Source organism: Chroicocephalus ridibundus, chromosome 1, assembly GCF_963924245.1.
Source record: "Chroicocephalus ridibundus chromosome 1, bChrRid1.1, whole genome shotgun sequence".
NCBI lineage: Eukaryota > Metazoa > Chordata > Aves > Charadriiformes > Laridae > Chroicocephalus > Chroicocephalus ridibundus.
Window position 1 is genome coordinate 287,153 of NC_086284.1, and position 27,992 is coordinate 315,144.

A 27,992-nucleotide genomic window follows, 5' to 3' on the forward strand; every position below is an offset into this window, starting at 1 on the left:
AGCGTTTTAATGTAAAGAGTACAAATATTTATGAATAAATGAGGTTTTATAGAAAAGAAAATATCTACCATGACATTGAAATCCATTAGATCGTGGGACCCTCTTCTAAGGCATGGCGGAGGCCTCAGCTGAAATGACAGATTCAAACTACCCAAAATATTTGCTGTGCAAGAGGTTAGTAATCCTGTAGTGGCAGAGTGGCAGATGAAGAGATCTGATTTTTTGATTCTTCTCTGTCTGATCTCGGTCGTCCCATTGTAGTCTTTTGAGCAGACTGTCATAAGAGTAAGCTGCACACCCAAATCAGAAATATAGACCCTACTAAGATGCTAATAATTTCTTATCCTTTCAAACTAAGGACATGACAAATTTTCTTTGCTTCTCATTGTCTTCGTATTAAAAATACCTTGATACAGACGAGGTATAGCAGGGGTAGATTTTGGGTAAAAGAATAAAAGTAGGTCTTCTTCTCGAAAGACATGATTTGTGAGATGATTATACGTCTGACAAGAGGTATCACCTTGTTTTTCCCCCAGTGACTAGAAGGCTTCTTGCTTAGTTTTATTTGCAAACAGCTGCAAGACTCAGCATGTGAAGAGAAGAACGTCATGGATGAGTATTCTGGGCTGGCTGCCCAAAACTTGTTATGATCATTACACATCTCTCACACAGTATGTGACGGTTTTCCCATCTTCATACGTGATTCTTTGTGTAAAAGGAGAGCTGAAAGGGCTATCTATAATTACACAACTCCAAGGTAAATAATAAAAAGTCAACAACAAAATTAGAAACCGATAGAAACATGAAATGACTTCTGGTTTCCTAACGCACTATGAGTAGTGCTATAATAATTGAGCTAGAAAAATTCTGAAAATAAATCCAGTAGTTAGCAATTCGTAAAATATGAAGCTGAGAGAAAACATGAAACTTTTGCACTCTCACTTCAGAGGTTATCCAAAGCCTGATCTCTCTGAATGGAGTACATTACCTCGTTAACATTGCCAAATGCATTCCGCTTGGGCTTATTATTTGCAAAGAAAAAGATTTTTTGGATTATGTGTTCTTTGTAATAATCTGCATAGTGTTTTTAAATGCTCCATTTTCAAGGCTTCTGCGAACTGTCATACGTAGTCTTCGTTGATGATTACGTTGTTGATATTTATGCTACTTCTTTCAGTGTCCCTGCTGCTGCCTGTACAGTGAAGGCTGCAATGGAAATCTGCCTCTTAACTTCTTCCCAGGCTTCATGTTGGTCAGCTTTGTTTTTAATGTCAAACATGGCATCATAGATCCCTGGGAATGATTCTCCTGCATACTTGTTATGGCTGCTTGGAGCAAAGATGACATGTCTGTGGGGAAGTTGGGGGAAAAAAATAACAATATTCTACATTAGGAAAATAAAACATATTATTTTCTGAATAAAACTAATCTGTTTCTGTATCATCAGTTAAATTCTTGACACTGAAGATCTAAATAAATAAGATTATTGTAGCAATAGTACCTACAATCTATGAAGCAAGAAAATAACATAAGCTAAATTATTCCATGTGAATTCCAGAACTTTATAGATAAGAAGAGTTGAGATAGAAGTTGACTAATGTATTCTCCTTTCCCTCATTTTAGATGAAATAGAGAGATAAAAAACCAGCCAGCTTCTTTTCTCACAGATATACACAATCTCCAACAGATACAGGCACGCTTTGAGGTAGGAAAGCTGATGCTTTAACAAAAGACTGTTCTCAACAGATTTTTAATCAGAAGCTACGAGGGGAACAAGGACTTTACATCGTAGAGTTCTCTTTCTACAGTTATTTTTTAGTGGAACTTTTCAGTGGAAAGATTCCTGTTCTGAATTATGCAGAGTGGTAGGAGGGCCAAAAAGCTAGACTTGGCTTGACTATTCTGCCTCTCAAACAACATTTACTTCTTGAACTGGATGAGAGAACTACTGAATTCACTTCACTGCTGTTGAAGTACTGCCCTCTACACTGTATTTGCTAGCATGACTGTTCTGCTACAATCAATCAAATTGTAGATACTTCAATTATACCCTATTTCACTTTCAAATCGTAGTAACGATCCTTTACCACTGAAATGACTTGAACTGAGTCCGGGGTGAAACTTTTAGATCTGTTTAGAAGCCCACAGAAATCAGTGGTAATAGGTTTACTGATCTGAATAGGCTTCCAACAAGACTCTTCCTCATTCTGCATAGTGTACCTCACTGAAGTTTTCCCTAATGTTGTCTTCCCTTTTCAATTTTATTTGTCCTGTTTAATCTACTTTTACCACGTTGAATAAAATCATTACAATTCCATTTAGAGACCTGTAAATCTTAAAGGAATTCTTATATGGTACTCAAGGCGGAAAGTGAAAAATAAGCCCTTCTTACCTATAGAATGGCCTGCCAGGTAATCCAAGGGGATCAATAAAAGCCCTTTCTAGAAACATGAGCTGATCATTTAGCGATCTGACAGCAAGTAGGCTAAAAAGAAAACGGAGGAATATGTTAGCTACAAAGTGTTTGGCCCACTCTCACCCCGTGCCTCCATGTACACAGCTCGGGATTTGTGAAGGACAGTAGATCCAGGATGTTGAACTTAAAGTGTAGGCCACGAGACAGCCCAAGTCAGATAACCTGCAAAACAGAATTATGCTGTTCTGTACTGTGAGACAGTCTGAAAGTCTCTTAAAGCTGTTTTTAAAGGCCAAGGAATAGTGTCAAAGAAGACAGAGACTTTCAGGCATTTTCTCTCATGTTGCACCTTATTCCTTTAGCTCGTTTTCATTAGGATGCTTAGGCAGACCATTCTCTTCTTTTGTACCACAGTTTTCTAAAGAACCTATTTTCCACAAGGCCAACCAGCTGCAAATTACTTCAATAAAATAATTTATTTTTATGTAAAACCACAACATCTGAGAAACAGGAACCTTGTGATGTTAGAATCATCTTTTGAATCATCCAAGAACCGTGTTTTTCCAACGTCAGATTGTAAATTCCCTAGAGCAGAGACCGTCTGTGTGCTTTGAATAGCTCTGAGCATACTACTGATGCTTAACAAATACAAGAACTGTGAAGAAGATTATACTGAATATATGTGGGTTTGGTAGTTTACATCCGAAGGAACTTATTGTAGCACTTCAAAGGCACTCACTAAGGAAAATGGTGACATTTATATCGCTGTAAGCCTGGAGTAACTACCATCAAGGAAACTTTTTCAAGTTTACATTGGTGTAAATGAAAATTGAAACTGGTTCGTTGGATTAAAGCTTAGATTTAGGCCATCCATCAATTAAACCATTTTGAAAATGCCACATACATGTCATATGTCATAAATGTCATATTTTACAGAAGAAATTTTTGTTAACTCATTTATCTTGAAAGTTGCTGCCATTAAAAAGATGGCTTTTATTCTCACTTAGTCTTCCATAAGGGTAAGCGTATGGCTAAATTATATTCTTCCCAAGAAATGTAACATACACATATGGATGTGTATGTTAACGGATAAAGGAATATGTTAATGTTAATGTTAATGTTAATGAATAAAAGGAAATGTGATTTCTCATTCTGGGCATGGCCTACAAAGAATAAATTAACAATTAAGTCAAGTGCCAATTAGACCCTTTGGCATAGGTGGTGCATAGAAATTTTGGGAAAGCTCATCAAAAAGCTTGCCACAACTACAATCACGGTACTTGATTGGTGTATTGTTTTTTTTCATTAAGTATTACCATTATCTTGAAAACTAGAGTGCTGGCAAAGGAAGAGCACAAGTCAACATTTGTTCTTTAATGGTAATCCAGTGACAAAATCCTAGGATGTGTTTCTACTTGGAGGGAGTTACACACCTGAGCTGGCTCTGCTCATGCTAACCAGCATTCTAGGCACATCCATGTACCATCCTGGCACTGCTCCTCAATTAAAACCTGACAAGAATTGACATTAATTACCTTGGACACTTTTCAAAGCTAATATGGCTAGATTCCCAGGCTCTGCAGTGTCTCTGATGTCCAGTAATTCAACATTTCTAGACTTTGTTTCCTAGAGTAACCAGATCCTTAGAGACAGGAACCCGTAAGGACCTATGAAACAAATGACTGACGTCATTTGTCGCCAAGGTTATTGAGGGGACTAAATGCAAGGGAAGACCATGCCCTCTGAGCCCAGAGGACTACATGGAGTATTTTACTGGAAGAAGAAAAAGAGTTAAACTTACTTATTGATATGTATTTGTTGCAGTCTCTCATGAAACCTAGCAGCAACTTCTGTAAAATTCTTCACAGCTGAAAACAGAGCATCTGGAGGGAGCAAGAAGGAAGCATTTAACTTCAAATTCTGAAGAAATCATTTAACAAAGCAAATTCTTCAAATTAAAGCTTTATCTTTCCCTGTGATCATGATCTGCCAATTCTCACTGAATAAAAATCAGATGACCCCCTATTCCTACATTAAAAACTATGTAATTCTGTGAAAATGTGCCTTGGAGACAATAGAAATCAGTATTGTTGTGAATACTGCTTATTGCTTGCTACCTAAAGAATGTACATAAATACCAAAAACTAGAGCATGTATTGCCAGAATCAGACTGTTTGGGTAGGTCTGAGATTTTATAAATCCCCAAACCTATGTTTTATTGGTATGTCCCTCCACACAAACATTTTTGAGAAAGTCTGAGTGTACGTGTCTATGTGTGTGTGCATGCACGCACACGTATCCGATATTGGTCATAAGCAGCCAAGTCCTAAACTGAATAGTATGTAATGTTGCCAATAAAATAAAGGCTTCTCAGGCAGGAGGCATATTGTGAATCCCTATAACATGAAATAATATTTCACATGCCAGCACAAGATCCCTATTGTTGCATAGGGATGAACCATTCCTGCGCGACCAAGCCCCGAGGCAAACTTCTCATGATGCTTGCGCTTCCCATCACATGCCCATAAACTGAAACAAGAGAACTTTTGACTGGAGATAACGAGAATAGTTTTAATCCTGAGAACAGTCAAGGACTGTGGTCCAGAGAGGTTCTGTAGTCTCTGTCCTTGGAGGTTTTCAAGACCAGATGGCATAAAGCTCTGAGCAACCTGGTCTGACCTCACAGCTGACCTGCCTTGGGCAGGTTCACCTAGAGACCTTCTGAGGTTCCTTCTAACATGTTATTATCCTATGATCAGTGTTGCACAGAGAACTACCCAACGCTGTAAGCTGCAAAGCAGTGTTATTTATTTTTTTTCAGGGACCAAGACAAAGATATTTTGTTGGCAACACTGGTGAACCGTGCACAGATCAAGAACATTCGACTCTAAGCGTTGGCAGTGGCATAGTCTCTAGACAGGCACGCTAGTGACAAAATATTCAAATTTCAAATTATTAGAGGGTGTGGCTCTTGTTTTATTTTCTGTTCATGCAGCACAAGGTAAATACCAGGTCACGACTAAGACATACATTGAGATAGAACATTGGTAGCATTAACAGAGGAAGAGTGTGATGAAAGACTGTACGTACCAAAGGATACATTGTATGTTGCCAGTTCCTCTTCATGGTTCCTTGACAAATTATAGATGATGTGAGCATAGGTGCTCACAGCTGATGCATAATCTCTACAGTCAAACGGAAGCACAACGGAGTTGGCCAATTCAAACACCAGCCCTCCCCGTACCTGAGCTACTGTCAGATGATTCTTGAAACTGGGATCATAAAACCTCTCCACAATTTCATAGGTTTCATAGACACTGTGGTAAACTGGATAGCTGCTATATTTTTCTACATTCTGAAACAAACCCAAACAAAACCATTACTCAGTTGTAACTTCCGCTTTGCTTGAAAACCTTTGCTGTGGGATTCAAGGCACTGTAGAGTTAAGTTTCAGGTCGCACTAATCCTATGCAGCCACTACAGACAGTCAAATGAGAAGAACTGCGCAGTGGTGGCTCTCTTAGATATCAACCTGTGGGAGATGAACAGTCATTTGGAGATGCCCCTCTCCACTGACCATGTGCAGAGCCTAAGAAGATAGCTAAGAACAGACACATAACCTTTAACCGGCTAAACAGAGGTGAGACTGCCCTGCCTCTCTTTGCTTGGATCTCAACAGTCGTTTCTCTTTGTGCCTTTGAATATGCCTCTTCAGAGGAAAAGGCCACATTGAGTAGATTGCTCCTCAAACATTTCTCAATTAGCCTCACCTCACAGTATGCTCCAGAGTCAAACCCATACTTTCCATAAAACACAAACCATTTTGAATTCAAAGCTCCATAAGTTATTACAAATCATTCAAAAGTCATCATAAGCCATTCATAAGCCTTCAAGAACCACAGGTAATTTTGAGCACATCCATGTACCCCGAGCAAAGTTCCTTTTGTCTGACTGACACCAAGTTGACCATTCCTATTTATTAAATATTTGTGTTGTAGTAGCACAGAGTTCTACTAATGAACTGGGACTCTACTCTGACACACTAAACTGAACTACTCCAAAAAGCTGGCAGTCTAAATGGCTCAATTACAGGTGACGTTATTCAGGCAGTTACAGGGGGGAGACAAAATTACTTAAGACACAGACTTACCCAATTTTTACTGTAGCGTGCTCTGCCTGAAGCAATGCCAAGACGTTGAAAAAAGACTTCAAAGTCATTGCCAGAACCCAGTTTATTTATTCTTTTAACAAGAAAGAGGAAAATTCCTTGAGCGACAATACTTAAAGTATAATTTTAGTTCACTTCCTAGTACTGTGGTAATTATTTATTCTGCAGTCGCAGTCACTAGTCTTTCCCTAGCACTCTCGTTTTATCAATATACCACGAATTGCCTGTGACCCCTACATTACATGCACCTCACCAACTGCATTCTCGGAGGAGCAGAGTCATCATTCTCAGGGGCAGAGAAATCAAACTCTCAAAAAAAGAATTTAACTCACTGTCTTTAATCATTGAGAAGACCCAATGACCTTCCTCTTATTGAACTTCCACTATCCGAAGCTCTCAACTCAGAGAAAACACAACTGTACTGGCATGGCTCCACGGAATAGAATCAGTCTTTGAGCTTCCATAGAGAAACTCTGGTAATTTTGAAGGACAGTGTTGTAAAACCTGTCTGATGTGCTCCCCAGCCACCCAAACTCAGAGGTGTTCCAGGAGGCTGGAGGCGAGTGCAAGGGAAAGCTGCTGTGATTAGCACCTTGTGTGCCTGCCGCTGGGTTGTGCATACAACCCTTATTTGTCTAAATCTCTGTAAACTACATAAGCACTTTACTTTTCATACATAAAGCTTCCTGTTCGTGCTACAAAGGCAGGTTCACAAAACTGTAGTACAATAGCGTATCAGCTGCAATCAATAAAACCCTGAAATTTTTACCAGCTGAGGATCACACCATTTCTTTTAGGAGCTCAGTTTTTCAAGTGGTATTTCTTTAAAAACCACACTCTGCAAGTTACAGTAACTTTTGGCATATCGTTTATTTTCTTTTGTCACTGACCTGGGGACGTCTTTGTATTCTCTTGATGGATTTTTTTTATACCAGCTCTCATAAAGAGTTTTTCCCTCAAACCCCTCATCAGGACTTGGTATCTAGAAAAAGTTTATTGTAAAAAAAGACAAAGGGTACAATTTCAAATGTTACCAATAATCAGGTAAAGTATACGGCTTAGGGCAATTAATAAGTCACAGTCTTAAGTCCCTTAACCTTTCTGCATTTCCACTGTAACATTTCAAATGCATAGCATTTTTCAGAGGAATAGTTTATTGGCTAAAAATAGGTAATTTTCAATGGAAGAAAACACAGGGAAATCAAAACATTTCAAGTCAATATCTACATTCTGATATTTCTTCATTAGATTTTCAGCCATTTAATTTAAATATCCAACATTAAAAAAAACCTCTCAAAACCAAAACTTTTTGTTTCACTTTGCCAGGAAATATCAAACAATTTTGTCTTGGTTTGATTCAAAATTGTTTCTACCATTTTAGTTCACAAAAATTACTTTCATGGGTGCAGCAGTAACCTTAGAAGGGTAAAGCGTATAGTGCTTGGTGTTAATGTCATCATAGCTGCTACAGAGCTATCCATACCATAACCATCCTAAAGTTCATTCCTATCACCCTAACTACCTTCCAGATTACTGAGCAGGTTAAACAACGTGGGTATTTTATTTTTTCATCTTTCCTTTTTATTGGTCAGCTGCTGAGGTTTTATTATCTTTAATCTATTAAAGATTATTAATATCTATTCTATTATTAATATCTAAATCTACTATCTAAGAATCCGCAATAGAAATAAAAAATCAAACTAACATATTTGGTGTTTTGGTCATGAAGCTAACTGTTCATAGAACAGCGTTAACACTTTTTGCCACAGATTAACCTTGGATGGGATCACACAGGACCTCCTTCCCGATCAGCATTCTCTTCAGACATCAGCCACCAACAAGCTGCGATTACGCGCATTCTTCAGCCTTTGTCGCTGCTTCCCAGCTCCAGGTTGGGTTATGAAACCATGTATACTGGTATTTAGGCCAACATTTGGTGCCCAAACTAAGACTTTGCTGACCTGACTTTCTGACTGTTCTGAATACCTGCACTTAGCACGGGTTACCACGGGAACTGCAGGTGATCTGCTCTTCTGCAGTTCAGGGCAGAAATATCTTTATCTGAGCACCTGATTTCAACAGAGTTAAATTTTATTTGTTGCTTTTCAATTGCCAGCAAATTATTACACTGAATTACTACATATCCTTTACCATTTACCATTACCATTTACCACCTACCATCCTGTACCAGTACAATGGCAGCTTCCAAGAGACAACAAATTAACAACCTTGGAAAAGACAGATGACTGAACATATACAAGCAGATGAAGACAGATCTAGTAGATTCACAGAATATATACAGTAGCTGAATGTACATTATATATATGTATATAAAACACCAACACAGAAAACTAATTAAATGTTCATGCTTTAATGCAGATGAACAGAAAAAAAAACCAACCAGAACTAAAAAGCCTTTTAGTGCCAGCCTCTAAGACTCACTCTCGAAGCAAGGAACATCTTACATCTAAGACGGTGAGGTTATTTCCTGAGAAAGGTCCCTACCTTTTAATTTTGTGTGCCACAAAAATATGTGTGAGAGCATTGTGTTCAGAGCCAGTGAAGCACATTGATCAAACCTGTCACATTATGCTAAAAACAACACTGTGGCAAGCCTTATTTCTTCCCCTGCCTAAAGGGAGTCAGAATCTCTCACTGCCATGGGCACCGTAGTAGTTGGACTGGGCAGCCAGGTTTGTGCTTGTTTCTGTCATCTGGCTCATGGCATTTTTTTATTCTTTTGTTCTTAGAAAGAATACTTTGATAGGAGGAGTGGAAAAATCCCCTAATCCTGAATAACTAATAATTTAAAGGTGTAAACTTGAAATCCCTTTGCTGCCCCTGGGAAAAAGCTCCAGTCACTTAACTATTGACTTACAAGGGGTACTGCAGTCAGAAAAGAAAGAAACATCTGACACTGTATTTTATACACAGAGCCCCATCCAGTAAGTGAGCACTGAACATGCTGGCTAGAAATTTCAAGCGGTATTACCTCTTTAGTAAGACTGTACACCAGTCTGTACATCAGTGGTGTGCAATCCACTCGTAGGGTGTAGTTTCCTGAAAAAAAGGAAAAATCATTTATTTGAAGAAGCAAGTTCTACTGATGCCATTATTTGTTAATAAGAAAGTGACTAGAGAACTACACTCTCTACAAGGAACAAGCTGATTCTCCCCGTAGAAGAGTTCTGGGATCTTGGCAGTGCATTTGGATTGGTGAAGATGAATTACAGCCCAGCTTTTGGGGCAACCTTAAGAGCTTTTCTTATGTCCCTATGTTTATTACGCATGTTCTAAGAGGAGAACCTGACTCTAAAGAGTTCCACAGAAATGCTGACAGGGATTCAACAGTTCTTGTCCCTCCCCATGACTTCCCAAATAGTGTAGCTACTGTAATGGACTTCTCCCCTGAAGCACCAGGAATATCTGAAGGATACTTTATGATTCTGGATCAGTTTCCCCCCACATCTACTCCCAGACTAATGCAACAACACTATCACATGGAAGCTTTTATGGATCTCCAAGCCAAAGTGCCTCCAAGTCACCTATATATACCATCACTACTCCGGTCAAAAACCAGTCAAAGCTATGTACCTTCGATGGAGGAATCTGCATTGATATACGCCACTCCTCGTGCTTGCAATACTTTGGCATTTTCCTATGAGAAGAAAAAGAGGAAGAAAATGCTGTGGAACACTTTTTTTTCCTAAGAACTATTTTCCCATCCACAGAAGTAAGAGCCGTTTCAGGGAAAGACATCACGTACTGCAAGGAAACATATATTCTTGGTAGTTCAAAAGGAAACTTATGAGTGTGTGTGCGTGAGTGTGTGTGAGTGCGTGTGTGTGTAAGGAAGAGAGAGGGAGGGAGGGACGAAGTGCTGCTTTCTGGTACAGACTTCTCAAGGATCTGCCACAGTGAAAGTTTCTCTTTGAACACTATTGGTTTACCTCAGCCCACTCTGTCGATCCTAACAAGCCAAATTCCTCTGCATCCCAGCTTGCAAATATCACTGTTCTCCTTGGCCTCCATCCTGCAACAAAAGACCATGAAAACTGTATTCCAGAAATAAAGACTGCTTGTTACATGGTGACTAACATGACAACAAATGTCATTTGGGGGGAGTTCATCTTTTATCCCCATCTGTGGGGAAAGAGGTGTGTTTAAGGAACTTTAACACCAACTTTTTCACTATCTAATCTAATAATGGTTTGCTAATTTTGTAGCAATCTCACTTCTGCTTCAATATTGTGCCAAATAATGTATTCTTTTTCACTTCTCAGCTTTAACGGCAAGAAAATTTTCTAAAATTTAAAACTCTGAACAAGCAAAAATAATTGTTGAAGAAAAGCTTTTCTACTGGTTTTGCTCTGTCCAATTTAGTGGACGCTGCATACCAGTGTCTACTTTGACAGAAAAGTGTCTGACATCTTTTCATATCTATTACTGAACTTCTTCGACCTGTCTCACAAATGCTGGATTTCAAAACTTAAGGAATTCCCTGTAACTTTGACAGATCACCTTCAAAACAAAGATCTTTCACTTGAAGTGAAATCTGCATCCCATTTAAACTCAGGCCAAATGAAACACATTCTATTGCCCTGCCTCTGTAACCGCCCAAAGTTTTCTTTGAGGCTACTGGAATCTTCGTCTTTTGCTCCCTTGCATTCCAAGGGCAGTTTCCCCTAATACCCAATAAGTGGGAGGGAATGGAAAGAAAACTAAATGTCAATAGGTTTTAAGTGCAATGGTTAGGCAAAGAAAGCTCCTTTAGCATAGTACGTGAGCTGTCAGAGCTTCTTTGCGTGGGATGTGAGATAGGGAAATGGCATTTGCACTGACAGCAGCAGAAACTTGGTACAGCTGGCATTTGTTCTTATTCTAATGTAACTAGGCGTGAGGTATTTTTAACCGTTACCTCCTCCTATGTTTGCACAGCTCATTCTCTGCATTCCACAGACACGCTTTATATATTCTTGGGTCTGTCTCCAAACCACAGTCAAGTGCTGAGAGGGTTCTCGATGTTGCCTCGATGAAACTTTGATCAGTCCACCGCTGTATTGCTTTTACAGGGACACTGAAACATCCAGTCTGACCAGCCTCAAATACACAGCCATCAATTGTACTTAAATGTCATATTTATTTCAGTAGCCCCAATTTTGTGTTTTGTCTTCCTTTACGTGTACCTTCTCTTGAGTAGAAGTACCTCACAGATACGGAAGTTGTAACTGGAGCTAATTAACAACTGCAGAGCAGCGTGCTTATTCAAGAGATCAGAGATACAGCTGTTTAATTTTAAGCATGTGCTTAAATCCCAGAGAAATCAATAGGCACTGCTGAGAGCATTGATTTTGGTGTGCTTTATTCTTTCATTACATTACCTTTCCTTTTCAGTTTTCCAAAGCTCCTCACAATCTCGTGAACCACAGCTGCCCCACTCTGAGGATCAATGCCACCAAATACCCACGAGTCGCGGTGGCCTCCCAGGATGACATATCTGTCTAGAGAAATTAATGATGGAGGTTTACCTAGAAAAACTTTTTTCCTGCCATAGAAATGCTAATTGTAAGTAATTTCTAATTTTCCATGTAGGTATCAGGCAACAAAGCTTAACAGTTTATAATAACATGATAGGCAAAAGACATCTTAAATCTCCAAAGACGTTCTTCTGCATTTTCAGCCAGTGCTAAAGAATTTGTCAAACACAATAACTTGATCTCATAAAACCTAAAACCTCTTAAATTCCATGTTACTTCTGTTATTAGAAATACTGCACCTGTCCTCTAAAGATAGAAGCATCTTTCCATATTTTACAATAGTGTGCTTCATAGTGAAGTTGATCCACTAATTATATTATACAGCATGCCAACTCGCAACATTAAGGTGTGCTGAATGCAGTATTTCTCTGAATATATACATTGTCAATCATAAAAAGAGTTGTCCAATCACGATAGAGATGTGATTAATAAGGTGAAAGTCAGACTAGATCTCTGTGCTACCATAACATGGTTAAAGTTGTGTGTCAGGCAACAGGGAAGTGCTGCAGTTACAAGTTAAATGATGTTATCATCATCCTAAGGATGTCTGTATGTCTGGGCTTTCAGACTGTAAAATCACCCTGGTTACAAGAGAGTGTAAGACAGACAAAAAGTCAGTAGTGGTGGATGTGATGTCTTCAGACGGAATGCAAAATCCATTCCCCTGTGTTAGCAGGGAAGAATATCCACTTAAGAATATTCTTTCAATTGCGAAGTCACTTGCCTGAAGACAAATATTTCCATCTTGGTTATGACTCCCCATTGAAAATCAGCATTTACAGTGAAACTGCTGACATACCCTGAACCACACGAAAGCTGGTGCAATAAATATTTCAACTCCAATGATCATGTAGTGCAATATTTCAGAGAAAACTATGTTCTCCATTTCCCCCTTGTAACTATGAAGTGCGTGTAGAGGTCACTGGACGCTCGCATCACACTGAAGACAAATGACTTTACCTGGTTCCACTGTGCCTCTGATGGTACCGATCACATTGTAAATCCTCCTTACTTCGTTGTTGCTATGAATGTGCATTTTCACCTTTCTAGTGCATTGGGAAGAAAACCCAAAGAGAAAATCCACCAGATTAGATAAGAAAACATCTTGACGCCTTTCAAAAGTGTACAATATAAATTGTAAGGAAAGCATTTTGGCCAAATTTATCCTCCGTTAAACCAAAGTAAATCTGAAAAGATTTCAGTGTAGTTTTTTTCTGGATTTATACTTGTGCAATTGAGAACAGCTTTAGCCCTTGAAAGCTATGTATTGTTATTGATGTCAATAGGATTTACAAGGGTAACAGGCTCAGAACTCCAAATTCAAAGATTTTTTGCTAGCAGATAGTTTTTAAATTTGGAGAAGTGAAAGAAAAATGAAAACCATCTAATGTTAGAAAGATAAATAGTTCTCATCATCTAGAGGTTGGTGCAAATTAGAACTGACCCCAGCACAGGCAATATTGATGTGGCAGCTCAGGCAGCAGAAAATCAGACAACCTGAGTTGCAACAAGAGAATTTGTTTGTTTATCTACAACACGGCTGGAGGTGCAACAACTCATCCTCAAGGGCTGTCTGTATATTTTTCAGAAAGAATTTTTCATGTGGTATGACTAAGCCACAGGGAGGTCAAACGGTTCATATGAAGTCAGTACAATAGCTCAGCCAATATTGAAACACCTGGACTTTAGTCCTAGACTGTAATTACTAAATCAGGTTAAAAAAATCGGAAGCAATAAAAATGACATTGTAGTTAAAGCTTTTTTTCTGGAAAACTTGACTCGTAGGTTAATACTGTTTTATATAAGGCAATAGGTAAGACCGGAAGCTGGACCTACATGAATTTTAAGAAGACAACAAATTCAGTTCTCAAAAAAATAATCAGTTTCATCAAATAGTTTGTCAAAGGTTAGATGCTTTTCAAATGTCACTGGTTAAAGACTATCTGGAAACTAAAGCAGTTCAGTCATATCCCTCCAATCGAGATGTACTTCTACTGAAGCTTTGCCGTGAGTGCAGTTCAGCCAAGGAAATGGTCATAATCAAAGGAATGACGCAAATAACCCCAACTACTCTACCTTTCGTCAAATTCTATTGCTCTACCTGTTCTTCTCTGATCCCAAGCATGCTTTCCTTATGAAACAAAACTGACCTTGTGGAATAATCTGTTGTGAAGCCAGGACCCACGCTGTAAGATACATTCAAATTTCCTTTCCAGCTACTATGCGGCGGTGCGTGTCCTCCCATATTACTATTATGAAAAAAAAATTATCATTATTAGCTACAGACATCTTACAATAGCACCAAACACGAATGAGGAACCAGGAATCACACTTTGTCAGGTCCCATGCACACCAGTCATCGTCTTTGTCTCATACAATTTATACTACAAGTTTCCACAGGAGAATAATCTGTCTTTTTAGCTACATTAATACTAATAAATTAACATAGAGGAATAGTCCTGGGCATTGAGATCAGCCTGGAATGGCCTACAGCTATCCTGTTAGCCTCCAAAGGTTTTGCATACAATCTGCCTCTTGCAAACGCTCCCTGGAATCTCCTGCTACGTTGAACTGGATTTGCTTTCGAATAAGCAGAGAGTAACTTGGGCCATTCTAACCGTTTAACAACATAGACAGTTTCTGTGCCTGGATACTGTTCGATCTGTCAGCACAGACAGAGTTGATGTGTTTCAAAGGTGTCTAAAACTGCAGAAATGTGACCAGTCCAAGCCACCTCTTCTTGTTCCATTGTCAAAGGTGAGATGTTTTTTTCTCAGTTAACAAAACTGGAAATGCAATAATTCAGTGGATCGCAATCACCCATACTTATTCACCTATTCTAAAGGATTTATATTTTTGACACGAACTTGTGAGAAACAAAAATATTAAAAAGTATGTTGGATGTTCTGGTTCTTATTGGGCAAAATATATTTATTGTAAATAAAAGCATGTCCTTTACTGCAAATGCATATTTTAGTCAAGCTTTACTCCACAGAACACTTCAGCATGTCTTTAAGTCCTTGGTTTATTTTCTTACATAAAAATGTGATAGCAGGAATAACCAGAAGTTATGATTTCTCAAGACAAAAGTTAAAAAAAAGACACAGTATTTTTAGAGGATTTAGATTTCATTTCTAATTATGAAAACCAATTTCTAGAATTATTTACAAGTTATTGAAGAGAAATATCTAGCTACCTCATATTTATATATATTATTCTGCTCTACCACTACCAGTTGGCAGTGGAAAAAAGAGTTTTTTAACTTATACCTTTATCATTATGAACAGTTATCCTCATAACAGAGATGACCATAAAGCTTTAAAGAAAAGACAGTTTGGACATATATTAGTCCGTAAAAGCTTGGGAGGAAATAGGAAAAACACTAGAACAGTGCTAATGAACATCAGGTATGCAAAGACACAAATATAGTAAAATTCTGCCTCATATAAAAATATCTAGCTTTAATACTTCAGAGGAAACCTGCACTGAGAGACAAGATAGAATTAATTTTTTTTTTTTACTCCGTATTCAAACAGAGGCATCAAACAGAGCAGAATGATTGCTCATGTGATTTAGATGTAAAATTCCTACACAAATACACACGCAAGATTAAATTCACTTATTGCCCTAAACACTTACGCGCGGTGCTGTTGCCAGCCCAGGCGTTTCCTGCTCTGTACCTCTGCAGTTGACAAAGATGATTATTGCTACATTTTTAGGGGAACGATACACTTGACAACTCAATCACATCTTAGTTTTTTCAGAGAACTTCTTTGGTTTGTTGAGATAATTACGAATTCTAATGCTGCCCGCTGGCAAGCTGGTAGCCTGTCGTCATGTCACTTGCATGTTTTGTAAGCACACTCAGCTACATGTCTACTAAATCCCCCATAACACTCCAGAGTTTCCTCAGTGTCCTTATATTAGTTTGCTAGCATCGCTTCATATTTCTGCAGCACAATACACCTGATGAGAGAAAGCACACGCCTTCATCTAACGGAGGACAGTGTAGATACTGTCCTATCAAACACACACGGCAAGCATTTCCCTGGACAAATGAATGACTTAATTTGCGGTCTTTTTCACAGGATGGGTATCATGCCATCCTCAAAACTTATGCCTTTATTCAAACTGAGAGGCACTTTATAACTTCAGTATACCTGACTGATCATGATATATTGCAAATGATCCTGATATGACATCATTGCAAACGATATCCGATATGTAGTAATAGACAACATGTTTGCCTTCTATGGAGGACCTAATGGGAAACACACACTATTTCAACAGCTACGACAGAAGCACAGTGCAAGTCTTCTCCCTGTCTTTTCAAATACTCTCATAACTTTCAAAAAACAGTCTGCTTAAAATTCTTCATGTCTCCAGTACACTTACCGCAGCAATGACTCAGCATCATGATAGCCAATGGGATGAACTGGAATTTTTGGGAGACCTACAGCACTGTCTTTGTCTAATCGATAGGTGTATTCTGAAAGCAAAAGACAGTTATTTTCATATTTACAACTCTCAGAAGGAATCTGTACAATTCATAGCACAGTCCTAACGCTGGAGTCAGGGATAATCATTTCACTTTCCTCAAAGTCAGGCTGACAGTTCTTCAGTGATTTCCTTCTTTATCAACATGTTTTCAGAGAAACACTAAAAATGTTCTCCAATAGTGTCTTCAGTCATGCATTTAGAGCGTTAGGTGAAGGTGATGAACCAGTGGGAAACAGTCATCTTCTCAGGAGCCTCAGCTGCAGCCAGGTGACGAGTCCCAGTATGAAAGATCTCCGCGTTGCCAGTGGGGGCTCTTGTGGAGGGAAAGCAGCCCAAATCCTGCAGAACAGGAAACTACAGAAGCAAAGCAACCTGTGGGCTGTGTAGGCTGGCTCCTTGCTGACTGACTGATGAGAAACAGGAAGAGAAGACTAGGGCTTCAGCTGTCCAACGCTTGTGTCACGATCTCTGGGCTAACTTGGGTATGTCTGTGAAGTTAAGCAGACCAGCACTGCACTGTGTAACTCCCTTAACATACCCTCGCTTTCTCTGATGCACCTTTTGCAGAAGTGGCCTACTGATGTGAAGCCCAATCTGCCTCTTCTGAGCAACAGAAAGACCAAGAAAAAATGTGGTTTTTTCCAAGGGAACGAACATCCCCATTACCTTCCCATCCCTTCCTGAAAGCAGACCCTCAGAGTATGACTTCTTCAGTGTCACTCACCTTTTGCAGGATAACCTGGTGTCAGAGGATCCCCTGCCCCGTTCAGGTTTAACACATTCCCACGCTGGGCTCCTCCGCCTGGAAGGTTCCAGCCGTTTGGATAGGGATCTACTCCTGGGGCGCAGTAGTCAGCAGGGTCAGAGTACAGAATAACTCCCTTGGCACCTGCCAGTTCAGCATTCTTCACCTGCAAAGCACATCTCCGGTCCCTATCCAGTCCTTTATAGCTTCACACAAGAGTTCAAGGGGCAAAAGAAAGTCGTATAAATTACAGTGATTATTCCTCAGGGCCTTTTACAGTGCCTGGGCTAAGTAAAGGGCCCATTACTGTCTCATAGCAAAAATTTCCTGAAAATATATATGTGGATATCAGGTTCCATAAGAAAGTAAAAGGTTTTCTGTTGCTCTGCATTTTAGTTAGGAGATAACTGCATTAACGTGGAACGCATCCTTCACACTACTACTACATAACCTGAGTTTATATTCTGTCATCCAGACAAATACAATCAACTGACTATCGAAAGGTACCCATCAGGGATGGAAAAAGCTGTATCACATGGATGCAATCTTATCTTTCAGTTAGTCATGTATTTACCTTGTTTACCTAAACGATCTCCTGAGATACCTCAGGCTTCAGACTACACAGAAACATTATTATTGGAGAGCTTGAAACTGTCTTTGGCTGTGAACAAGCCTAACTCCAAAGGGGCCTCTTCACGAGGCTTAGGTTTATTACAGCAGAAGCACGGACCTGCACGCTATTTTGGTTTTTAAAAGTGTTCTCACACGACTTTATTATTGTATAATCCTGGCTGGTAGAGAGTGAAAGAAAATATATGTCATTCTGACATCCCAATCTGTTTTGCCACTAGATAAGACAATGATGTATAGTGACTGAGTGACAACTAATCCTCAACAGTTTTAAATTTGCATATTTTAATTCAGAAACACTATAGCTTTTTTTCAGGAAATACAGTACTTGCCTTAATCCTCTATCCTATTCTTGCATACCATTCGGAAGTTGGAAAATCACAGTACAGTTCTCCAGATTTTATACAAGCTACCGAATTCTTCAGTATATAAACAGTCATTAGAAATGAATGAACAGATCATCCCTTTGTGTCAATGAGGGCATGTAATTTCTAAACCACAGGACAACTGCCCCTCTAGATACTAATAACTCTGAGGTGTTTGTATTTAATTTTAATAGAAGATTCATAGCCAGCAATACCTTCTTCAATTTTTAAGTCTTTTCCATTCAGATAGTATCTTTAAGAGTGGTAAACAATTTAGTGAAAATATTGTCTGAGCTAGAGTGTGAGTTACATGTCACTTTTCACTGGTGTGTGTACGTACGTATGTAAACCAGTGAGTTACCCACTTAAAAGCTCACAGGAGATTACCCAAGAGCATATAATAAGAGCTGGCATTCCAGCGAGGAGATTCAGTGTTTGATACCCTTAGGTAACTGAAAAATGCAAACTATAGTCCTGCCACAATTAGGGTCAAACTAATTTTTGTACAAGAGCCAAACACATTTAAATAACTTGAGCATAAGTATGCACATGATTATGTACTTTCCTATCAGGCCATGGAAACATGCAGAAATTTGTAGCTTAAAAATATTTATATGATAGGGACATTGAATAAACACATATAGAATTTAAAATAACCTCCGTATAGTTACAGTCTCTGCCTGGTGTACAGAAACCACTATGAAGAAACATAATATAGGCATCTTAAGGCACAGATGAACCAATAGGGAAGAACAGCCCAGTTCAGAGCTACAGTGCGCTTCCCAAGAATGTTAGTAATATTTTGGAACTCTTTCTAGTATGCAAATACGGAACATTTTCCAACTTATTAACTTTTATCCTATAGATGTATTATATGCGTATTAAATATATACTTTATGTCTTCTAAGAAAGAACCATCTTTGAGCACAGCGCTATGAAAAACCGTTAGGCTAAATTTTCCAGAACACTTTAGTAAGTGTTTCAGTCTCGTGAAATCAACTGAAGGACAGCACAAGTAACGTTTTCACAGAGAGGCATTACCTTATTTCCTCTGAAGATCTTCCCATATCTGGCAATAACAATCTTTCCTGTACAGTTAATTCCCATTTCACGCTCTAGCTTAAAGAAGTCCTCGGTGCGGCCATAATTCACATACACTAACTCACCCTGATCGGAAGAGGTAGAATTTGAAACAAGAATGTCAATGAGCATGTCAAAAGGAGGATGTGATCTAGTAAGAGAATCAGATGGGAACAACGACCTCTGGGACTGGCTCTGGTACGAATTCTTTTTTGATCATGAGACGATTAGGTAGGCAAGTGACTTCTAACGAGTTTATAGACTCCTACCATCCAAAGCTGCCAGACTCTGTCCTTAACGGAGAGTTAAGATAGGACTGCTGAAACAGAAACTTCGAGTAAGCACTCAGAGTGCAGCAATTACTTCTCTTCGTAGTCTGTTTAAGCTGTAGTCCGTCTTGGACAGATGGAGGTAATTCAGACCCAGAGGCCACAGTAAATATTTTATGCAGTAAACTAAATGATGCCAATATCCTATGAAATTCTCAGGACTCGATTATCATTCAATACAGCAGAAGCTACAGGACTGTCAAAATAAATACAACTTGCACATGAAAAAAGTATTCTTCACGATTGTGTTTCAAGCCTGTTATTCAGTACTTGATGCCTGATTCATCTTCCTTAATGTCAGTTACCTAAAGGTTGTGTGCATTGTCTAAGAAGGTCCTGTAGTGCACTCCATAGCCAATGAAGAGCTGGGAAGTCCTCTGAAAACTCACCCTTTCCAGGAGAACTCACCTCAATCCTGTTTCAAACACCTATTTTAGGAAGGAATAAACTGCCCTCTGGATATACCTCTCCTTGATTACACCTGAAAGACTGTTTTAGAGAAAATGCCTATAATAAGCCTCAAAGACTGATTAAGGGAAAATGCCTTTGATACCAGACAACTAAAATTAGGTGACAGGACACTTTTCCTTAGTGCATTTCTCCATATCACCAGAGACCTCCAGAGAGATCTTCAATTTAATTTCAAAAAGGTATAAACTTAAATCTCTTATACCGATAAAAATCGCTGACTAGATATTCAGGCGGTCTCACATTAAGAGCATTCAAATGTTACCATATATAGTCTCATATAACAGATTCTGGTCCTCTGTGTTCAGAGAATAATTCAAAAACACAAGGATTATTCTTGGGGAGGTTTTTCTGAATTTATGGAGTAGTTTTCCTTCTCAGTAAAGTCAAGTATAGCTCTATAGAAGTAGAGCTCTCAAGCTCTAAGTAAGTAAGCAAGTAAGTAAGCAAGCTCTACTTACTTAGAAGTATAGCTCTCAAGAACTTTGATCCATTTCTACCGCTTTCCAGGAAGTTGCCTACTTGCGAGACTACAGTTAGCCTGTGATGCGGGTACTTTACATCCTTCTCCCTTCATTGAACTCGGAGCTTTACGCAGGAATTGTTCGCAAAATTAATGAGGAGAAAGAGAACCTGAACTTGGCAAGTTCCAAATATCTCTCTCCGTAGCTTAGTTCTGGTTTTTTACAGAATGCCTTTTAACACAAAATACATGAACAGGCCTGGGAGAATTCAGAAGAGCCCTGAACGCACTGAGTATTCCCACTGCTGAGCTATATACATGCTCCCTCTTTGCAGCACACGTGCAGACAGCTGCTCACTGGAGAATGTTATTGCTAACAGCGCTAGCTAGGAACCTGGAGCTTTTGTCAAAGTTTTATGCAATAAGGTGAATATAAGCATCACATTTTGAAAAGACAATCTGTCTTTTCTTTTTTTTTTTCAGAAACAATGTTCTTACATCTAATTAAAATAAAATCATTTTCTAAAGAAGAAAGATGCAGCTTTCAGAATTTGTTTTTATTATTTCCATGACTTCACTTTTATTATTTCCCATATCCCATCACTCTCTCTCCAGAAATCAAATAAAGTGGTGAAGTTATTCTGCTTTCTTTGGGGCTATTATGTTATAACACAGTGCCAGAATCCGTGAATTTTACCTTACGTTACTGCAATTCTTGAAATACTCTAAGCTGTCATATCCTAGGGTACAGACTATCTGCTTGGTTCTCCAGCTTCCTTTGAGTATCTGAGGCAAATGAATACAGAATACCTTTTGTTTTCTGGACTTGCGCAGCTTATTAACAAACTTCAGGAAGCACATGACTCTAATACCGGGCTGTGTGAGTAAAAGCCTTGTTAGCAGGTTTCAAAGTCAGATCCAACTTTAAAGCAGAGACTGGACCAGATGACCTCCAGAGGGCCCTGCCAACCTACGTTATTCTACGTATAGAACGTATAGACAGGAAAGATGCTGAGAACAACAACAAAAATTTCTAATCTTACAAAATATTAATTGAAACCACTAATGATCACGGGATAGAAAGCTCCTGTTACACAGGACAGCTTTATAAAAGCAAGCCTGCCAGCTGGTACAAGATAGAAAAGATTAGTGTTAAACTCCAATCACAGCAACACTTTTACCGCCAGCTAGAAATGCTAGCAAAAGCCCTTTTCAAGCATACCGTACACTGTGCAGTTATACCTGTCAGTGTGAGCCTTGGGCAAGCAGCATTTTGAAAATTAGATTGTTCACTTGGCTCCATAAATGTAACAGTCTTATTTGTTCATCAAGATGGGAAACAATGGTGCATAGCCACAGAAATATCAGGAGAAGCTTATAGCAGCTTACAACATTAAATTATTTTATTTTACCATATTTTTTTTAAAAAAGGTAAAAATAAAATCCAGTTCTGTCTCAAACTAGAGAAAAAAAATCAAACACGTATGGGTGCTCAATTTGAACATTGCTCCATTGCAAAACTTCCACGAACATCAGAGCTACGACATTTTTCCTACTGGTGACATGTCAGGTTTTGAACTAAAGCCTAAGACCCAGGAACTTCACGTTATTCTGTACCCCTCTGTGCTATGCTACGCTACACTACGCTATCATATTCCATCTTTTCTATTTCTGTCTCTATTTCTATTTCTACTCCTGTTCCTACTTCTCTTTCTATTTCTCTTCCCACTTCCATTTCTTTTACTATTCTACGGTGTTACCTCAGGCATTCCTTGGGCTGAAAACGCACTGTAGGGTGGCACCACATTTCTAACAGCCTCATATCCTGGAGGAGGAGGTTCAGATAAGGATGTATTGAAAATCTAGTGGCAAAGAAGAAAAGAAAAAAAAGTAAACCAGGCAACATGGAAAAGAAGTACTGTCTATTCAGGCACATTTCACATGCATTTGCAGTTTAAAAGCCTCTAGTTTTAGAACTCCAAATGAGGAGTGGCAACAACTTTCGCTAGCACCGAGCATCCTTTTCAGCATGCAGGCTCAATGTGTGATCTTGCAAATCCCATCTCCACTCTTCACGCAGAATCCTGCTTAAATGAATACAAGGTCCCTTAAGGTGGTCTCAGGACTGCAGAAAAGAGCAGGTTAGATCATAATGGCAAAAAACGCTTGTGTCCTGCTCATCCCTGGAGCTTCTATGAGCACTACAGCTGCTCCGTAATGAAGTGATGTTACTTGTGACAGTCCATCTCGAGGCCTAAACTCTAATCTTCAAGAAACTGAATTTAGCACAATTACCAATACTGTATAATGAATCAATGCAACTAACGATGCTGACCACGGCTGCTTTCCTCTTTCTAAATAACAGAACAATTTTAAAATAATTTCATTACATAAAGTCATTCTCTCACATAATTCTACTTTAATCCATAGATGTCAGTATGCTGTAAGGATCAGGGTAATTATTAGTATTCCTAGCGCATGCATTAAGAAACAAAGATTCAAAATACAAAAGCAAACGGGAACCCCTCGTTTCCATAGCTTTGGACCAGGCCCAACACCACTAGCAGCGCAGAGAGCTTTCCTTCCCAGGCTTCGCAGGTGTATGAAGGTGATTTTGTTCCCTAGCTGCGGAAACTGGTGTTTTCTGTACCTCATTTCCATGCTCATCAGTTATTGAGATGTAGTTGGGCTTGGTGTCATCGGGGTAAGAGAGCAAGACATCATAATGAACCAACTGAACAGAATCCAAACCAAACTCCTTCCACTCAGCTTGGACTTGCTGCGCCAGATGCAGATTCTCCTTTGTTCCTGCTAGGTGAGGAAGCCGTGTAAAATTGCTAGAGAAAAAGAAGCAACAAGTCAGGATCAGGCATTGCAGCTCATAATCAGAACTCCTCTTAGCCTAGCTGGAAATAAACCCATTAAAGATGATCAGACGTATACAGGCTAAATAAGGACCTAGACTCCTCTGTATCCATGAGTCTTACATATCTTATCCATGTCTTATACATAAATTAACAGGTTTCAGTCTGACCTGAGCTACCACAGGTGTTTGTATCTTCCTCGCAGCTGTGGGGTCTTGTCCTCGCTTTGCTCTTTGTCTTCCGGGTGACCTTAAGCCAATCACTCCTATGCATAATGAGACTGACCCTCCTCGTGAAGTGATAAAAGAATTGGGTAGAATTATCTTTGCGTATTTAATTTAGAAATGTGCATAATTAGTCTGATCCCTACTTTTAATTAACTGGATATTCTCCTTGGGTCCTACTATTTTCATTAATTTTGGCACAAATACCAATTCATCTAAAAGTTCACTCTGCGTGTGTCTTGCTGGCAAATAAGAGAGAGTGAGTTCACAGTGGCTTACCAACAAGGAACAGAAAAACTCAACAACTTGTGACTGAAGAGAAAAAGTCATCCCATGTGAATAACAAACAGTGAAAGATAACATAAATAATGAACAGCCCATTGCCTGGAAAAAAAACAAAAACAAAAATTGTCCTGACCATTGTGAAAGCCTAGTGGTAAAATGAGATGAAGAAACTCCCAGGTGAATGAAGTTGTCATCACAATGTCCTCATCTTGTCATTTGACCATGCCATCAACATGCCACAGAAACATGTGTCGCACCAGATGGTGTTAATGAAGGAAATTGGATCTTCAATAAGGAAGGGGTGTAAGGTTGGGAAAAATTTGAATTTTTTAGTTCCAGTGAGAACAAAGACATCAAATAAAGCATTTTGGAAGAACTATACACTTCTGCTTTTGTAACAAATGCTGCTAGATAAAACCATATTCCTTTGATAACGTAAACATCCAGCACCAACACTGTAGTAAAAGTCCCTGCTACAGTAACAGTACCCTTTTCTGGATGACATACTGAACCAAGAGCACACTTACGTGCTATTGTTAGAGCCAATGGCTGTTTTCTGTATGAGTCTGGAATGTTTAAGTCTCACATTTTCATTAAAATTTGACTTATGGAATAACATTCTCTTACATTATATTCCCATTTAACTGAAGATTGTGTTTTTCTTCATTTCCTCTTCTAATCTGTTGACTGCCTGTACTGGTAGTTCTGAGCAGGGACTAAGTATCTGCCATATTTCACCACAGAACTGGACACAGGACAGTAAATGAAGTACGACATTTCCTGTTGGCATGAAGACAGGGAGTTAAGAGGGCAGAAAGCAGTCCTTTTACAGAGCTGTTTAAGAACAGTTGACTTTTGGGGAGCCAAATCACAGGTTAGGACTGTTAAAAAATCCTAAATCTTCAGGTTTTGATGTTTATATAGTCCAGGACACGGCCGTTATGTAGTAAAGAGAATGTACTTTCCATCTAATTTATTTGCAACAGTTTGTGGCAAGTGCACTTAAAGTGAAACGAGTGGGATTGCCACAATCTTATAAACCAAAAATGTTTTTTCAATTATTTAGTTTTGTAGCAAGACAGAAGTTCATGCTGTTTAATCAGGCTGGTAATTTAAGGCAAACCTGAATTTGTTGATTGCTCCTAAAATAACTGATACTCTAACACTTTCTTTACACAGACAGTAAATTTCTATCCATAAACTATGACTTCTGGTCCATTACTGACTGGAATAAATACAGCTCTTAACAAATACTACACTCTCCTAGGAGAAAAATAATCTCTTTACAAGACCCCTAAAATAAACAAATAATAGTGTATCAGCGTCCTTGTAGTTCAGGCTTCTAAGTTACAGAAACTAAGAAATAAATTACAGTAATTAAACTGTAATAGATTAAAAAAATCTGTATTATCATCTTCCATTGCTTTGAATTTTCAGGAACACATGTTAGCAGCTTTGCTTTTAGGATTTAATAAAAGAAGTAAGGGTACATTTAAAATCAAGTAATTTAAGTACTAAAGGGTAGATGAGATGACAAAATTAGTGGTAAAAAACCACGGTGTCAAAAAAGACTCTAAAGCTTTAAGACTATGAGCTTTATTATGAGCAGTGTAACGTACCGCCAGCTGACTAGCTGGTATCTACTATGTCTGCTGCAGCTATTCATTGTGCAGACAGAAAGAGCCTGGAAACGTATCCTTCTTCATGAAAGTGAGTACAAGGCTGGAACGGCCACGCATTAACACATAAATTTGGTCACAACATGACAAAGTGTGAAGGGAGAGTAGAGAGTAGCAATACAGTATTAAGGCCTAAGCTGTAGGAAGAACCAAAGGCTTCAACACTGGCATGATTTTCTTCTCTCTTACACTGCTGTAATCTGCTGTTTTCTATTTAATCTCTCCTGATTTAAATTCATCCATACAGCCTAATCTGAGGTGAACTTTTTTCCATAAAAATCAATGTAAGATAAACTTTGTTGTAGACTGAAAAAGGACACGTAAGAGAAAAGCTGAACTTCTACATTGTACAAGCACTCACCAAGGGCTGAGCACGAGCTTGGCCAATTTTTAACTACTTTAACCACTGAGACAATCAAAACCACTGTTTTGTCCATCACAGCTCACTGGGACACATGAGATAAAATCTACGTCCGAGAACCTGTACACCCTCGTCTGTCTGGTGGCATCCTTGCACTGCTTCCTGCTTGGATTTTCTTTTCTTTTGACTGATTAGTCTAGATATTGCTTACTAAAGAAACTGCTTGATGTTTTCAGCTTTCATTTCGGCCGTAAACGTTGCCTTCATCTCCTCATAAGGACTCACAGATGTCTTCTTTTCTGTGGGTTTTGCAAACCAGCCTGTACAACACACCAAAACACAATAGTAAGAACACCAGAGCAATCTTACCATGACACACACCATCCCTCTTTGGTTTCACCACAAGATTGTCACTGTGTATTTTACCACTGTTTTTATCTCAGCACAGACAAGCAGCCACAATCTACTGCAGGCTGCACAGCGACGGCAGCAGCAGTTGCCCTCACGTGAAGAGAACTTCTTTACCTAGGTAGATACTGAGGGGAATAAAATACTATATTCATCACAGTTATTTTACTGTACATTCTAAGGAGACTTCTCTTTCTTTAGCACCAGAACATCATTCTGTCAGTCCTATCAGTCAGCTCAGCAGTAAGGCAGCAGCCTTACAAAAAAGCACAGCAACACAGCCAGCCTTTGTAAGGAACAGATGTCTTGTAACTCCTTTCTCACTCTCTGGTCTGTCTGGCTCTTATTCTGGAATTTCTCCCTTACTGTGCAGGCATTACCAGAGTAAGCGATGAGAGGAACACCTGGCTAGGAAGAAAGTGTTTCTGACATCTGTTTTTTGCTTTTAAGTCAGAGTTGGGACATGGTGAGTGCAAACGCAGCGGCGGGTACATGGGCAGTGCAAATCAGCGAACCATCGGGGAGCCGAGGGCGGGTGACAGGCTGGCACCGGCGAGGCACCGGTCACTGGCATAGCGGAAGTGTGCCACATGAAATGTGCCACTTCTCTTTCGGCATGAAGAGAGCGATTCAGTCAGGGCTTCCCGATGGCACGAACCCCAAGGACATACCAAAGGGCGTTTCAAAATACAAGTGGCTCTTTTGTTTTCCTTCCTCCCCTCAGCTGGCCCTGAGCCATCTGCGAACCAAAAGGGAGGGAAAACCTCTTGTGGCAGCAACCCGCAGCCCTGCCTGCTTGGGCCGAGGTGGCACATGAAATTAAAGCCTCTTTCACCCCTCCTGTCAGCGCTCCTCCAGCCCCGTATGTGTCTTCCCGCCGTTCTGGTTTGGGCCCGTGCAGTCTCACGGCAGAGGGCTCTGTCCCCTCCTCACAAACCCAGAGCCTCTTCTGGGCAGAACTACTTTATTTAAAAGGAAATCGAAAACCCAGCCGAAAAAGACACTCTCGACTGAAGACCCCTTCTCTTGCGGAGGAGTCAGGAGTCCCTGGAGGGGTCGGTGGCTGGCCCGGACCGGCCTGAGAGATTATGAGGGAAGGAGGGAGGGAGGGAAGGGGGGAGGGAGGGAGTGTCGGCCGGGCCGAGTACGGACCCACCTCGGGCACCCCTGGCACAAAGCCGCGGGCGCTGGAAGCCGCCTGCTCCTTCCCCCCACCCGGCCCTTCCTCAGCCCGGCTCCGAGCCACCTCCCCCGGCTGGAAGGGCCGAGGGTGGCCGGGAGAGCCCCCCCGCCCCCGATGCGAAGGGGGGTTAAGTCCGCACTGTCCCGATAAGGAACCCGAGGAGGAATAGCCCCGCCGCTGCTCCCAGGACGACAGCCCAGAAGCGGCCGCTAGCTGCCCTGGGGCCGGCCGGCTCCCTGGCAGCGCCGAGCGACGTCCACATGGCTGCCGGCCCCCTCCCCACCGCT

General features: G+C 39.9%; 1 protein-coding gene across 3 annotated transcripts; it reads right to left on the bottom strand.

Moving 5' to 3' along the window:
* Nucleotides 1-27,992, bottom strand: LOC134511309 (putative N-acetylated-alpha-linked acidic dipeptidase). Of its 3 annotated transcripts, XM_063325071.1 has the most exons (19): nucleotides 27,852-27,992; nucleotides 26,326-26,436; nucleotides 23,352-23,538; nucleotides 22,462-22,563; nucleotides 19,403-19,528; nucleotides 17,346-17,532; nucleotides 16,517-16,610; nucleotides 14,272-14,370; nucleotides 13,082-13,167; nucleotides 11,966-12,085; nucleotides 10,535-10,617; nucleotides 10,179-10,242; nucleotides 9,577-9,644; nucleotides 7,475-7,566; nucleotides 6,567-6,657; nucleotides 5,507-5,771; nucleotides 4,218-4,299; nucleotides 2,393-2,485; nucleotides 1-1,349 (listed from the first exon to the last, which is right to left on the bottom strand). In XM_063325071.1, exons 1-19 carry the CDS (start codon nucleotides 27,965-27,967, stop codon nucleotides 1,160-1,162), a joined length of 2,256 nt encoding a protein of 751 aa, XP_063181141.1. In that variant the 5' UTR covers nucleotides 27,968-27,992; the 3' UTR covers nucleotides 1-1,159. The 3 variants fall into 3 exon arrangements, with proteins under 3 accessions (XP_063181141.1, XP_063181124.1, XP_063181130.1); XM_063325054.1 differs by lacking the exon at nucleotides 27,852-27,992 and having other exon boundaries at nucleotides 26,326-26,498; XM_063325060.1 differs by lacking the exons at nucleotides 6,567-6,657; nucleotides 7,475-7,566; nucleotides 27,852-27,992 and having other exon boundaries at nucleotides 26,326-26,429.

Excerpts from the sequence above, each read along its gene's own strand:
- LOC134511309 (XM_063325071.1), bottom strand. The coding sequence starts at position 27,967 with ATGTGGACGTCGCTCGGCGCTGCCAGGGAGCCGGCCGGCCCCAGGGCA. Across the intron at positions 16,611-17,345 it reads ACCAGGTTATCCTGCAAAAG|AATACACCTATCGATTAGAC; the intron begins GTGAGTGACACT and ends TTTTGCTTTCAG. Across the intron at positions 1,350-2,392 it reads CCTGGCAGGCCATTCTATAG|ACATGTCATCTTTGCTCCAA; the intron begins GTAAGAAGGGCT and ends ACTTCCCCACAG.